Source organism: Zootoca vivipara, chromosome 13, assembly GCF_963506605.1.
Source record: "Zootoca vivipara chromosome 13, rZooViv1.1, whole genome shotgun sequence".
NCBI lineage: Eukaryota > Metazoa > Chordata > Lepidosauria > Squamata > Lacertidae > Zootoca > Zootoca vivipara.
The window spans coordinates 17296334-17312184 of NC_083288.1; the positions used below are offsets into that span (position 1 = coordinate 17296334).

The window sequence follows — 15851 nt, forward strand, 5'->3', positions numbered from 1 at the left end:
GCCCTGTTTGGGTATTTTTTTGTTATCAGATCTGCCCATTTGTGGAAAGATCAAACACACAAAGCGGCAGAGACTAGTCGATTTATTGTGGCATCAGCTCTTGTAAAACAGAACCCACTTTGTTACAAGTTTTCCTGGTAGGAAGAACGGAGACTCCAGGTCAGACTAATATGTTGTTTATGGATTCAGACCATGAGTTGAAACTGTGGATCTTAGGAAATGTGGTGTTAGGTGCAAATGTGGCACAATGCATTATTTGACCATATATACTCATGAACAAATCTGCTTTTAAAACGGGTGAATTGACTGGCTTCTTGTTGACTTCTCAGCTACCATGCATCACGATCGCACACAAATATGTGCATTAAGTCTTTCTGACACAAGGCCCAGGTGCTGTTACAGTGTGATAATTTTTTAATGGTTCACTCGCTGGTCATTCTGTCTTTGCATTTTGGTACGTAAAGAGCTAGGCTTTATTTTCCCAGTTTGCTAAAATAATTAATTGATTACATCCCACTTTTCTCCTAAGGAGCTCAATGTGGTGTGTGTGTGGGGGGGGGGTCCTACCCGAATCTCCCTTTTATCCTTGCAAACACCCTGTGCGGTAGCTTAGGCTGAGTGAAGATTTGAATTCCTGCCCACCCAGGTTCTAGTCCCAGCACTTAACATGACTTATAAGTGAGAGTTCCTTGATTCATGCATAACAGCGTACTCCAATAATTCAAGCCAGGTCTTTGCACTAAAGCCAGCAAGCAGGAGGAGGAGGGTGAGGGGTGAGGAAGGAGTGTCAGCACTCATTCTTGGCTTCCGATCTGCACCATTACGTAGTACTTGCAATAGATCATTGTGCTTCAGTATTATATTGTATTCTTATAGCCTGTGGCTCAAGCAAACACCCCCCCCTGAATCATTTTTTTAACTGATTGTAAAATAAGAACAGTGGTACCTCTACTTACGAATTTAATGCGTTCTGAACGCACATTCGTAAGTCGAAAAAAATTGTAAGTCGAATCCCATAGGAATGCATTGGGAGAAGAAATTCGTAAGTAGAAGCAACCCTATCTAAAATTTTGTAAGGAGAAAAAATCCTATCTAAACCACATCCAAGATGGCGGGCGGAGCTCCATTCGTAAGTAGAAACATTCGTAAGTAGAGTTATTCGTAAGTAGAGGTACCACTGAAGTTGCATTATACCAGATCAGCCTGTTAGTCCATCTAGCTCTCCATCAGCAGTGGCTTGCCGGGCTCTCAGATAGGGCTCTTCCTTTCCTGCAAGCTGTAAACTTGACCTTTTTGGGTGCAGATAACCAGTGACTGAACTTGGGACATGCTCTCCCACTGAGCTATGGCCCCTCCCTCCCCAGTGGCATGACACATGTAGCCAACTAATTTAGGCCACATGTGAAAGCACCCAGGTTTGTCGTGTTGATGTGCCCATGCAGGGCGATAGCATAGCACCGTCACTGACTCCTGTGTCCGTGTATTCAAATGGATCAGAGACCATGAGAGTGTGCCAAAATGGATGAGAGAAGCACAGGAATCGAAACCAGGTTATTTGGCTGCTTCTGAGTCTTGAAGCGTTTTGGAATCAATGTCAGGGTGCTATCACAAGTGATGCTAAGAATACCTCTCTTGTCTCCAAGTGGCTTTATGGAAAAACAATAACCACAACCCTGTGAATGTGGTTGATGTAGTGCTTGAAACAATAAACATCCATTTTTAAAGTTAAAGCGACAGTCCTTGGAAATGTGGCTGTTACTCAGTTCAGGTGATCTGGGTCATCCTTTTGCCACAAACTAGACATCATCGTTTTGTCAGTTTCCATGTTTTCACCATAGCAACGGTAGGGTCTCTTCCTAAGGACTTGACCTCTTCTCCAAAGGTGCAATATTTCTAAGAGTGTGAAGGCGTTAAATGTTTGAAGGTGCATGATGCAAGTGGGTGTGAAGTCACTCTGGGCAAATGAGACATTTTAAAAGTACTTGCATTTGTATTCTTCTGTGAAAGCACCTTCAGTTTATAGCATAAAGGTAAAGGTAAAGGGACCCCTGACCATTAGGTCCAGTCGTGACCGACTCTGGGGTTGCGCGCACATCTCGCATTATTGGCCGAGGGAGCCGGCGTATAGCTTCCAAGTCATGTGGCCAGCATGACAAAGCCACTTCTGGCGAACCAGAGCAGCACACGGAAACGCCGTTTACCTTCCCGCTGTAGCGGTTCCTATTTATCTACTTGCATTTTGACGTGCTTTCGAACTGCTAGGTTGGCAGGAGCTGGGACCGAGCAACGGGAGCTCACCCCGTCACAGGGATTTGAACCGCTGACCTTCTGATCAGCAAGCCCTAGGCTCAGTGGTTTAGCCCACAGCGCCACCTGGGTCCCCACAGTTTATAGCATAGGGGTGTTCTTATAAGCCTGATAATGGCACTCCGGATTCTGCTACTTTTATCAGTTTAGATTTCATGGCTCACAGAGCGATCCTAGCCATGTCTGCTCAGAAGTAAGCCCTATTCAACTCAGTGGGGCTTGCTCCAAACTAAATTGGCTTAGGATTGCAGCCTATCGTGACTCCCCCAGAGAATTGGTGGTGCACAGGTATCTATTTCACCAACAACCTTAAGGTAATGAGCAAGCTCCGTCTTCACCAACCTTATTCTGCCTGGTGAAAGGACACAATGCAAGAAGCAACACAATCAAATGCATTTTATTATGACCAACTAAAACAAAAATGCATACTTGAATATCTGTGGTGGAATATTTACGATCCAGATTGTACTCACTCTGGATATTACAGGAAAGCTATTGAATGCTAAGATGCAAGCTGCGTACTGTTGCCATGCCGTTCTGATGCTTTATGCTTCCATGCTTACGCACATAAAAAGCAGTTTGCCTAGTTGCACTGACTTGATGCTGTTAACCTTCCTTGACGTAGAAATGGGAAAATAGACAATCAGTTGTATAGAAGCAGGTTCCAGTTAGGCCTCTTTGGTCGGGATTCAGCAGTTCTTCAAGGGCAGTGGAATTCCTGCCTGTCCATCCCTTCACTGGGTCCTTGCCTTTTCTTCCATTGCATGGAATGTAACTCAGCGGACTCAGCCACTTAGTAGGAGAGTCTTTGGCTGCAGATGGGTTGCTTGTCGTTCTTTAAAGTAGCAATTGCTCTGCCAAGTGTTATGCGTTATGTTTTTAAATCATTGTTAGATGCTTCTGCTGGTGACTGGGGAAACCCAGCCAGGTGGGCGGGGTATAAATAATAAATTATCGCCGTCCTCATCATCTTGGGCTCAGGTTGGCAACTAGTGTTGTTTATGGGACACTATCAGTGTGTGGCTGACAAGACCTGAAGAACTAGTGTATCTGAAGAAGTGTGCATGCACACGAAAGCTCATACCAAAATAAAAAACTTAGTTGGTCTTTAAGGTGCTACTGAAGGAATTTTTTTATTTTGCACCACACCTGGCTAGACTCAGTCTCCCTGTACAGGGGCGGAGGAAGGGGGTTGCAGAGGGGTTGGTCCGCCCCGGGTGTCATCACTGAGGCGGGTGACAAAATGCCGGGTGGCACTCATCACGGTTGCCTGCAGTGTGCCCGAGCCACGCAACTTGGGCGCCCGCAGGTTCCGTGCTGCCCCAAACAGTCCGCCCGCCTCCTCCTCCTGTAGGACAGCGGAGTGGGAGGAGGCAGGCAGACTCGGAGGCCCTGCAGAGTGTCCTGTCCTGGCTCGCCCCGCTCCTGCAGGCGACTGGCCCCACCCCTGGGCGCAGGGCACACATGCCACCCCAGGTGCCCGATTGGCTTGCTCCGCCTTCTGTCCCTGTCTCCTGTTACTGCTGGTTTCCTTGTGTTGGCTTGGCTCGTGTCACCACAGGTTCCCCAACAGTACTCCAGGCTGACATTTCTCTAGATAGAAACTGGCATACAGTTAATACATCCCAACCATGACGCGTTGATGAAAAGCATCTTCAGAAGCAAACCTGATGTTGCTTCTGGAAGGTGCCTTCTGCACTAATCTCTGCCTCTTCTCTTTGCTAATAGAGGATTCGAGGTCGGAAAGCCACATTGGACGAGATCCAGACAGTGCATTCGGAACATCACACGTTACTATATGGAACTAGCCCGCTTAACCGGCAAAAGCTCGACAGCAAGAAATTGCTAGGTACAGTATCCTGCAGATCACATGATTCTGTTTTTCTTGATTCATAATCTGTAACGATTTCTTTAACCATGATGTGTACATGATATTGTATTTCTCTGTGTAGTAGGCAAAGGCGGAAGATTTTGGCTTAAGTCTGGGGAAGAAGACGTACAGTCCATTGCAAGGCCTCTAATATCAAAGCTTTAAGCAAACACTACTGTATTTTTCATTCCATTCTTCCTCCTAAAAGGCAAGAGGAAATGTCTGTGTGTCTTATGGAGCGAATGTGTGGTCCTTGGAGCTGAATTGCCCAGGGGCTAAAGGCAGATCCTGCTTTTAAAAAAAAAGAGCTAAAGGCTAACAAGAGGGAATGAAAGGAATCCGCTCAGCAGCTGGTTGCAAGAGATCAGGGAGGGAGATAAGAGAGCTAGCTCCCTTCCCGGCCCCTTGCCTAGGCCTCAATTGTTGTCTGCAGAGGGAGACATGTGCCTGGTTGATTAGATTATCTGTCTGGAAACTGTAGAAATGGGTCCCTTTCCTTTCCTAGAGCTGCAGAACTATGAGTTGAACCCCATAAAAACAGGATTTTTTCCCTTTGCAAGGAAACTCAGCAACTTTGAGCTGATCCTAAAAAATGGGGCTTTCTTCCTTTGCAAAAAAGATGCACAGCTGTGAGCTGATCCTTAAAAAATGGAGCTTTCCCCCTTTGCAAAAGAAGCTTCCTCAAATATATGATGGGGGGCAAAGGCACCTAGGCCTCTAGGAGTTGGCTGCTATGCCTAGGACAATTCAAGAAAGCATTTTCCCCCTTGTTTTCCTCCTCTAAAAACTAGGTGCATCCTATGGAGCGAAAAATACGTGATTTCCGCTTTAAACCTTTCCTCTGCATCTTTAGGGACTAGAAACTTTCTCTTCATATAAAAGCTGCAAGTTTCCCTGAATTTGATGGGTGAAATGGGAATTGCCCTGTGATTATGGCAATGAATAGTCATCTCTGAATGCATACATGCACTGCGTGGGTGCAGTTTGCTGTGCGTAATTTTATCGGCTTCAGCTGGTACAGTACCTGTGGCTGTTCTTGGACTGGGATAGCTTGGTCACAGTTGTTGTTGTTTAGTAGTGCAGGCTTTAATGACTTCAAGATGGGATTGCTGCAGTGCAGTCCGCGCGGGGCTTCTCTTGTCCTTGATCTGGAAGCTGCACTTAGTGCAGAGTGTTGTAGCCTAACTGCCGATGTAAATGAAACCCTGTCTGCATAGAAACACCTCTGCTCAGAGATCTGTGCCAGCTGCCAGTTTGTTACCAGGTCAAATTGAAAGTGTTGGTGTATAAAACCCTTAGCAGCTTGATTCCAGCCTACTGCATATCCTATATAATAAAATCCCTGTGTCTCTGCGTCCAGTATTCCCTGTGCCCCTGGGTTTGCGCTACTGCGCATGTGCCCCACGGACACAGGGATTGGACGCAGAAACTGGACGCACACACCGCGCACTCTCCCCACCGATGAAGAGAACCAGAACCCAGTAAACGAGCCACTGGCAGCTTCTCCTCACGCCTCCCACTCGAGAGCGGCTGCTGCTGCTGCGGGACAGCGAGATGCTCAACGAAGCCGCCAGCCCTGCCGGCGCCGCCATCTTCCCGCACCCCATTCTCCTGCCTGCTCAGCGCTCGGCCTCTTCAGCTGCTCGGTGGTCTGCCGGGGGAGCCTGGGGCCCTCGGTGCGCACATCCCCGCCGGTGGAGGCGGCGATGGAGGCGACGCCTGCGTGGTCCCAGGGCTTTCCCTCCGTTTCTGCCCGGCCGCCCGTTATGCCTGCCTCTCTGGGCGGGGCGGCATGAGTCGTCGTCGTCGGCTTCTCCTATAGCCGGGCGCCGGGGCTGCGATCCGGCCTTGCCGCGGCCGCTGCCGAGACACACGCTCTAGCACCCGTTATTTTAATGGGCCTCAAGATACTAGTAGTATATATGTTCACTCAGCTGCTTTGATCCACAGAATTGGCACTTTTACGAGTTCATTCCACATGTGCAAGGAATCGATATTTCACTGTGGCATCCCCTACACTGTGGAACTCCCTGCCCTTTGATATTAGGCAGGGACATCTGTTGTATTGTTTTTGGCACCTGCGAAAATACTCTAAAACAAGCCTACCTTTAGACATCTAAATTTGACATGGATTTTAATGTGCAACTGTATTTTATCATGTATATACCTAAAACTGCTGGTTTTTATCATGTATATATCCAAAACGGCTGGGTAAGTTTGTTTTTACCATATGTAAAATGTACGTGCTATGCAAACTGCTTCATTGATTAATCATGTGAAATAAATGAGTAAATCTATTTGGTGGAAAGGACCTGGTTCTCCAAAGTGAATGCGGATGAAGGACATGTTCGCTACCTGCTTTGTGTGTTTTATTATTTTCTCCTCCATCCCTCTCTGTACAGGTCCCCTTACGCCGAAGATGTATGCCGTCCTCCCATGTGGTGGAATCGGGGTGAGTATGTGGCCGTCAAAGGAATTTGGCAGTCAGCAGTTGATGCTTAGGGAAGGGAAGGGATGACGTTGTCCCTCTCACCATCCTGATGAAACACTCCTTTATACTTTTTCACACGTTACGTTTTTTTTCAGGCACTACTAAATAAGAGCCCACCTTTCCTTGGTAAATCACTTTGTGGGCAAGTTATATTTTCTGGAGGGGGCGATGGTGTGAACATGGTTAGCATGCTGGCAGGCGTGCTAGGGTTCAGGATTTCCTTTAAGATATTAGCTCGCTCTTTCTTCTTGGTCTTTAGAATTTAAAAATTGGGATGGGGAGGAGAAGAAACAAACCCTGATCCTGTTGGGTGTTTTTTTTTCTTTCTTAAACACAAAAAGTAAATTGAGAACAAAAATGTGGCAAATAGAGATGAATCGAAAGGTGTGTTGAGGTGTTTGCCTTGACACATGGGCATGCTGTATCTGTGAACAGGGAGCAAAGGCACACAGGTAAGCCCTGCATTGCCCCCCGTGCTCAGTCCCCGGGAAGGTCTGCAAGGGGATTCTACTTGCATTCACTTGAACATGAGAAGAAAGAACTCTGTGCAGTCGGGGACACTGATCAAACAGGGTCTCTGATCTCTCGGAGGAGTCTATTCACGTTCCAGTGAACATGATTGGACACTTCCTGCAGATCTTCCCATGCAACCAGGGAGTGTTGGGAGCTGATGTGCAGGAGGACATTGGGGGTGGGACTTGTGTGTGCACCAGGGTGATGACTTTTTCATTTTTTCCCCTCAAAAATTATTTCCTGTAGCACAAATGGATGAACTTTTGCCTATCAATGACTAAAATGAGGTATATTTCATTGAAATATTAAAAAAGGTTACGCACAAACAGTTTTTTTTTTGTATGCCGTTTTACCATTTCATAAAATTGTATTAACAATTCCATATATATTTCGTATCAAATTTGGACACAACCCCCACATTCCACAATGGGGAGTGTTCTTAGCAACATAGGGTATACAAATGTCACACCTGCGCAAGGTAAAAGCCCCTTTTTGGGACCTCAAAACTCAGCCAGCAGACCCTGCCGGGCATGCTGGGAAAAGAACCTACAGGAGAGGTAGCAAAACATCGTCCTCTAGTGGCATCTATACTGTTACTGCAGCTAAAAAAAGCTTCCTTGTGTGTTTGACGACCCTATATAATGTTGTATATATGTGACTCTAAAGCTTGGGTTCAATTTTATATCTGCTTACAGTGACTTCAAAAATGGTCAAAAAACTGATTAAAAAAAATTAAAAATCATTTTATGCGTGAGTTTTTTTTAATCAAATCTCTTTGAAAGTAAGATTTTATCTAATCTTTAATGAAAGCTCATCAAATTATGATACAGAGAAATGAGGTTGTAAAAAAGTCATCACCCTAAATTGCTCACCTCTGCTCCTTGTCCACACTTCAAGCATGTTCAGGTGAATGACTGATCATGCTTAAGACATTAAATGAAGCATTGGCGGAGACACCCAATTCGAGCTGACTGTACATTCCCGCAGCAAAGGCTCGCTGCTGCCAATCCATGTGTGTGTGTGGAGTGTGTGCCTTTCCTTCAGGCCCCATTCCCTTGCCGCCAAACCAAGGCAAGCTGAACGATACTGCTCTTCTCCCCTCTTGCAGCCCTTAGCTTCTGCCAATGCTTTGCTCTGTACCTTCCACGGCAGGTTGACATCGACACAGTGTGGAACGAGATGCACTCGTCCAGCGCGGTCCGCATGGCTGTTGGCTGCTTGGTGGAGCTGGCCTTTAAAGTGGCGTCTGGGGAGCTTAAGGTAAGTCAGGCCCGATGAATGGGCAGCTTCTCCATGTTGCAGCCCCTGGCCCTCTCCTCCCTCAACTCTAATTCTTGTTCTGAAGCACAGCTGGTTGGACATGGAAGAATTACGCTCATGTGAACCTTGCTTGGTTCCAGCTCACTTTGGCTGCTGCTGTGTGTACAAAAATCCCAGTGATTTAAGCTGTGTGTTTCTGAGCTTGGGCAGAATGTCAGTTAGCTCCGATAAGAAGCAGCTGCTAAAAAGAGCTCATGTAAGCACCGGTATCTCAGCAGCATGCGTAGAATACCCGTTGGTTGGAAGTTGGTTTTCCTTTAGGCATCTTGGTGTGCATCTTTTCCCCGAATCCCATTTTTGCTGCACTCCATGATCTCATTCTGTGGGTGGAGGGATGGCAGACCCAACTTTGGGTACTGAAATCAATGGGCTTTTTTATCCCAGGTTTACATACCCTTCTGAAGCTTACTGGGTGGCTTAGGACCGACCATCGTTTCTCAGCCTAGCCTACCTCATAGGGTTGCTAGGAAGATTGTGTGTGTGTGTGTGTGTGTGTGTGTGTGTGTGCGCACACACACACACACACACACACACTTTGTTCAACACCCTGAGGTCCAAGTGTTGTGAATCAGAACAAAAAGCAAAGATTAATACATGTGTGAACTTGTGCACTTGTATATTTTTCTTCTTGCAGAATGGATTTGCTATTATCCGGCCACCAGGTCACCATGCAGAAGAATCCACAGCCATGTGAGTGTGTAGCATAAATGAGGAGGAGGGATATATGTTATTAACTAGAAACAAACAAATCCTCCTCTTTTAAAAACAATGGTTAAGATGAGATGGGGTGGTTTTCTCACTGCATGAATACTATTTTATGTGTGTTTCTCTCTGTTTGTGTTGTATAAGCTGCTTTGGTTTGAAATCCTGTCCTCTCCTATTTGAGTGTGGTTCTCATCATGGAATTAAACACATCTCTTTTCAGGGCTTCTTAGGGGAGCTTCCTACTAGTTTTCCTGCCTATCTGAGACTCAGATTCCCTCCATCTGTGGCAGAGGGTATTCTGAGTGGGTTACTTCCTCAGACTAGATCCGAGGAGTGTTGTTGTTGTTGTTTAGTCGTTTAGTCGTGTCCGACTCTTTGTGACCCCATGGACCATAGCACGCCAGGCACTCCTGTCTTCCACTGCCTTCCGCAGTTTGGTCAAACTCATGTTTGTAGCTTCGAGAACACTGTCCAACCATCTTGTCCTCTGTCGTCCCCTTCTCCTAGTGCCCTCAATCTTTCCCAACACCAGGGTCTTTTCCAGGGAGTCTTCTCTTCTCCTGAGGTGGCCAAAGTATTGGAGCCTCAGCTTCACGATCTGTCCTTCCAGTGAGCACCCGGGGCTGATTCTGAGTGGGTTACTTCCTCCGACTAGATCCGAGGAGTAGGGCTATGCAAATTTGTCAAAGCTTTGCCCGTTTTGTGTGGGGGGGAGAAGCTCACCTCCTCCACCCCGCCCCCTTTAATTCCACTTATGCCCTGCACCAACACAATTCTTTAAAGAGCCTGCTGAGTCACTGCTACACTGAGTGTAATCTGGGAGTTTTTCTATCCTCCTTTCCAGTGGATTAGGTAGTTCAGAAAAGAAAGGACCTGGACCAAACCTTTGAGTTGGATTCGGACTTTGAATTCCTGCTGGAATCAATGTGAAATGTTGGTCACGTTGACTAGTTTACAGGTGAAACTCGGAAAATTAGAATATCGTTGAAAAGTGCATTTATTTCAGTAATACAACTTATTATTTATTTGTCTTTTAATTTTTACAAATGCTTTCTTTTGGAAATTCCACAGTAATAAAGCAAATAGTTACAATAATACAAAAATAAACATCACTATTACAATTCATTAATTACATTATATTTATAATTAACCCGCCTAACGACAAACAATTACAATTACAACAAATAAAGGCTTGACATATCTCGCATTGCATGTCATGCGTCTATCTCATATATTGGTTTCACATTTAAGTTGCATTACTGAAATAAATGCACTTTTCGACGATATTCTAATTTTCCGAGTTTCACCTGTAAGTCCCATTGATTTCAGTGCAACAATTATTGCACTGAATGTTGCAATAATGCAACAATTAACTTGCATTACTGCTTCCCGGAGATACAGTATCTTAGTTGACTGGACATGCCCGAGTCCATGAATGGGGTGGCCAAGCCTGCTGTCTGTGCTGTTGCTTTCCTGCCCACCCTTCTCTTGATACTGGGCATGGTGTTTATTATCAAAAAAGCCAGTGGCAAAGCTGTTCTATATTTTTATGTTACAGGTAGGTAGCCGTGTTGGTCTGAGTCGAAACAAAATAAAAAAATTCCTTCAGTAGCACCTTAAAGACCAACTAAGTTTTAATTTTGGTATGAGCTTTCGTGTGCATGCACACTTCATCAGATAACTTCATCGTATCTGATGAAGTGTGCATGCACACGAAAGCCCATACCAAAATTAAAACTTAGTTGGTCTTTAAGGTGCTACTGAAGGTGTTTTTTTATATTTTTATGGTAAGCAAAGTCTGGTATCTGGGCCAGCGTAAACAATTTAGTGGTGAACAGGATGTGATGGGATTGTGGAATGCTCATGTGCATGGATGTATACCTGTTTTTAATTTCCCCCCCCAAAAAGCATTCTTTGGTTGTGTGTTTTAGGACGTTTTTCCTAATGTGTAGCTGATTGCAACATATTCTCCTCCTCACTCCACAAACAAGTGAATGAAGCAAAGTAATCATCATCATCACCCCTGACATTTCTGATAATTCATTTCTCCCCTTTCATTTCCCAGGGGCTTCTGCTTCTTCAACTCTGTTGCCATTACTGCCAAGCTCCTCCAGCAAAAGCTTGCCATTAGCAAAATCCTCATCGTGGACTGGGTAAGGGTCTCTCACTCCGCGCCGCGCCTGAAGCTGCTGCTTAGGCTTGGGTTGACGTGTCCCTATTGGCTAACCTCTTTCCCGGTTTCATTCTTCTCTGGCAGGATATCCATCATGGCAATGGCACCCAGCAGGCATTCTACAGTGACCCCAATGTGCTCTATGTTTCTCTACACCGCTACGACAATGGCAATTTCTTCCCAGGCAGTGGAGCTCCTGAAGAGGTGAGGGCAGTGCCGGATTTACGTATAAGCTAAACAAGCTATAGCTTAGGGCCCCACTCTCTTGGGAGCCCCCCCAAAAAGTTAAAGGGGGGAAAACCTGGATGTACATTTCCAAAATATAAGATAAAAAACCAAATAATATAAAACCTACATACAGCAACAGTGTTTTGTGTTGTGTAGGCCAGTGTTTCTCAACCTTTTTTGGGCCACGGCACACTTGTTCCGTGAAAAAAATCACGAGGCACACCACCATTAAAAAAGTTAAAAAATTTAACTCTGTGCCGCCCTATATTATAATTATGACTGTAAGAAACACTTGCCAAATATTGCTTTCCGGCGGGTGAGTGTTGTGTATTGGCGGCCGCCAGGCTCGTTTGCACTGAGCTTTGGGAAAGAGGAGGAGAAATATTGCTTTCCGGTGGGTCAGTGCTGTTCATTGGCGGCCGCCAGGCACGTGACAATGCAAATCGCCCTTCTCGTCGCCGCACGTCGCGGCACACCAGCCAGCGTCTCGCGGCACACTAGTGTGCCACGGAACAGTGGTTGAGAAACGCTGGTGTAGGCTCCTATGATGTAAGTAATGAGCCCTGCCTGCTAGCCTGCTCCCTAAAATATCACTGGTTTGCTCATTTCTATATATAGGGTGCCTACATTCTGCATGTGCAAATGACTTTAGATACCTATTAGGTCCATAAATTACCATATAGCATATATTCAACACAAAAAACAGTGACAATTTGTTGTTGGCAAAGGACAGCTGGACATATAAAGGGCCCCATTACCTACAGTAGCTTAGGGCCTCATCAAACCTCAATCCAGCCCTGGGTGATGGCATACCTTTATTCACCTCTGGAGCTTGGTTTTGCAATAATCAAGATGTTGGTGCTGAATCTAGCTTGAAATCCCTCCCTAGGTGTTTTTTTTTTAACACCCTCTTTTTAACTCCCTGAAGCATTCGTAGATGCATCAGTAAAGGATGCAAAAGCAGGGCGCGAACAGAGGTTGCTTTGCGACCAAGAAATCTACACTGGCTCCTATAAGGAGTTACATCAGAATGCACCTAAAGCAGCTCTGTAGAGGAGGGAAGAATTGCAGGTAGAAAGAGAGGTTTATCCCCCAAGAACTGTTTGAGAGAAGATTTTAATCAGTTAACTTTGTCATTTTGTTCAGGGAAAGGTTTTGTAGTCCAGGAAATGGCTTGGGACGGGCAGAGGTTGGAATGTTGCCGAGGGTGCTGAATTCACAGAAATCCATGCATGTACAGGTGAAACTTGAAAAATTAGAATATCGTCGAAAAGTGCATTTATTTCAGTAACACAACTTAAAAGGTGAAACCAATATATGAGATAGATGCATGACATGCAAAGCAAGGTATGTCAAGCCTTCATTTGTTGTAATTGTCATAATTTGTCGTTAGGCGGGTCAATAATAAATGGAATGTAATTAATGAAATGTAATAGCGGTGTTTATTTTTGTATTATTGTAACTATTTGTTTTATCGCTGTGGAATTTCCAAAAGAAAGCATTTGTAAAAATTAAAAGACAAATAAAAAATAATAAGTTGCATTACTGAAATAAATGCACTTTTCGACGATATTCTAATTTCCCGAGTTTCACCTGTATGTGTGTCCTGTCTCTTCTGACCCCAATCATTTGAGACGGACCGGCATTTTCTCCAGCAGGTGTCCTGCATTCTGCTACCCATGCCTCTCTCTCTCTTTCACTTCTCTGTCGTTCTTCTGTTTTCTCTCTCTTTTTTTTAATAATATTTTTATTGATTTTATAAAAGATACATTAAAAAAGAAAAACAAGAAAAAAAGGTACAAAAACGATAAAAAAGTAAAAAAAAAAAGAAAATATAAAAACATCACATAATCTTATTAACATCTTATCATCGACTTCCCCGTCCCCCCTGCCCGACTCTTTTTTTTCTCTCTCTCTTATACAGCTTTTACGATACTCACGAATAATTAAACAATTCCAATTCTTAATCTTACATCACTACTATTATTTGTTCAAACTTTGGTAACCCTCTTAACTTCTTCTAATTACATCCTTTAGCCTCTAGTTTCTCTCTAAGAAATATATCATATTCCCAAATCCTCCCTCTTTATAAAGTTTTACAATACTTCTTAATTCTTCCCCCCTTCCTCTCCTGGGTAGCAGTTCCCTCAGAGCCACCCCCAGATCCGTAATCCTTAGACCTTGAACCTTAATCCTTTCCAATTCTTAAACTTCATAAGCCGTCCTTTAAATAAAACTTCACAAAAAATACATTTTTACCCCACACCCTCCCTGAGCCACTCCATTCCAGACCATTCTCCACTTTTCCCCTTTTGTTGCTTTAAATGCTCAGCCTGTCTCCCTCCCATATCTTCATTTTCCTTGTCCCCCATTATCATGAGACTTCTGACTGGATTGTGTCCCTCCTCTCTCACTAGAGAGACACCAAACCAGTCCCAGTCATCTTTTTCAACCACAATTTGATTGTCTCTAACTGAGGTCTGGCCTCCCTCTCTCACTGACAGGCCAGAACCCCAGACTTCGTCTCCATCTGGAGAGTCTTGAATCCAACAAAAATCCTTCTCTGCCACTCTCACTGCCCCTTCCCACTGGCAGCTCGGTGCATGATCCAAGCTGCGAATAAGAGCCAGCATTTGTTACTTACGAGGCTTCTCTCTTCCAGGTTGGCAGTGGGATGGGTGCAGGTTACAACATCAACATTGCCTGGACTGGTGGAGTGGACCCTCCCATTGGTGACGTGGAGTATCTGACTGCCTTCCGGTAGGCCTGCTGGCATTCACTCTCCCTAACTGGGAATGGGGCTTTCTCTGCCAGGGGTGCCCACACACTGGGTTTCCACATTGAGAGGGTTTCCCCCGAAGGGTTTTGTGTGCACCAGCAAACTTCAGCGTTCTCACAGGCCTGCCGCCCAGACTGCTCCTTTTATGCAGGTGGTGCTGTTATGATCAAGGGACGCGGGTGGTGCTGTGGTCTAAACCACTGAGCCTCTTGGGCGTGCTGATCGGAAAGTCGGTGGTTATTAATCTAGCAAGAATGACGGCAATAATCAGAAACATATCTAAACAGAAATCTCTAATGGAATGGGAATGTGTAGAAGTGTATTTTAGGAAAAAGAGAATAAAAACTGAGTTAGCGATTTGTTGGGACTAGAGCCACATGGGGATATATTTACATTTATATTTATATCTATATCGATATTTTGTAAGGATGGAGAAAGTTAGAGATAGTAGAATAATAATAAAAGGGTAATGCAAGTAAAAGGAGAAAATATAAGGAAAGCGATATATAAAGGGTTTGGAAGAAATTTTAATTGGAGTGCATGGATGATTTTATTGCAGGATTGTAAAATTGTATTAGTTATCTGTCTGTCCATTTTTTTTGTTGTTTATAAGTTTGTATTCTTTTTTGTTTATTGATATGTTGTTCTTTTAAGACGAGAAATAAAGTTTATTTATTTTTTTTAAAAAAATGGAAAGTCGGTGGTTCAAATCCCCATGGTGGAGTGAGTTCCTGCCAACCTATCAGTTCGAAAGCACACCAGTGCAAGTAGATAAGTAGCTAACACTGTGGCGGGAAGGTAAATGGCGTTTCCGTGTGCTCTGGCTTCCATCATGGTGTTCTTTTGCACCCGTAGCAGTTTAGTCATGCTGGCTACATGACCTGGAAAGCTGTCTGTGGACAAACGCCGGCTCCTTCGGCATGAAAGCAAGATGAGCGCCGCAACCCCATAGTTGCCTTTGACTGGACTTAACCGTCCAGGGGTCCTTTACCTTTTAACTTTTACCTGTTATGATCACATAAAGGACTGGCACATGGAGGATTGCAATTGCTATTGGGTACACAGGGTAGAAATAATAATCATTTCACTTCTAATTTGTATACTGCCTTTCTATATTGCTATACACAAGGCGGTGTACAAGCTGAAGAAAAAAACAAAATACCCAACATAAGACCACACACCTTACAACAACCTGATCCAATACAAAGAAGTCGTAATAAAAACATAACTTTAAAATAAACAACTTATATCAAAGTAACATTCAATAATCCATTAGATTATCATACTGCACAATAAAATATCAGCAAGCAATAATTAAACAGAAATTCACTCTTTAATAATCACCATAAGCTATAATCAATAAAAAATAACAGCAAGTCGCAACATGTAAAATACCACGATACATACAAAACCATGCAAAAGGATCCAATTGAGAAACAGACACACAACTTTTTTATAAAAAAAA

The 15851-nt window shown here is 44.3% G+C and overlaps 1 protein-coding gene across 1 annotated transcript in view; it reads left to right on the forward strand.

Annotated features, from left to right (window-relative positions):
- The window catches only part of HDAC5 (histone deacetylase 5), a 93668-nt gene that overhangs the window by 66490 nt on the left and 11327 nt on the right, over positions 1-15851 (forward strand). Inside the window, 7 exon segments of the mRNA XM_035137078.2 lie at positions 4036-4156; positions 6580-6629; positions 8334-8441; positions 9136-9191; positions 11272-11359; positions 11464-11583; positions 14270-14367. Coding sequence (XP_034992969.1) covers positions 4036-4156; positions 6580-6629; positions 8334-8441; positions 9136-9191; positions 11272-11359; positions 11464-11583; positions 14270-14367 — 641 coding nt within the window.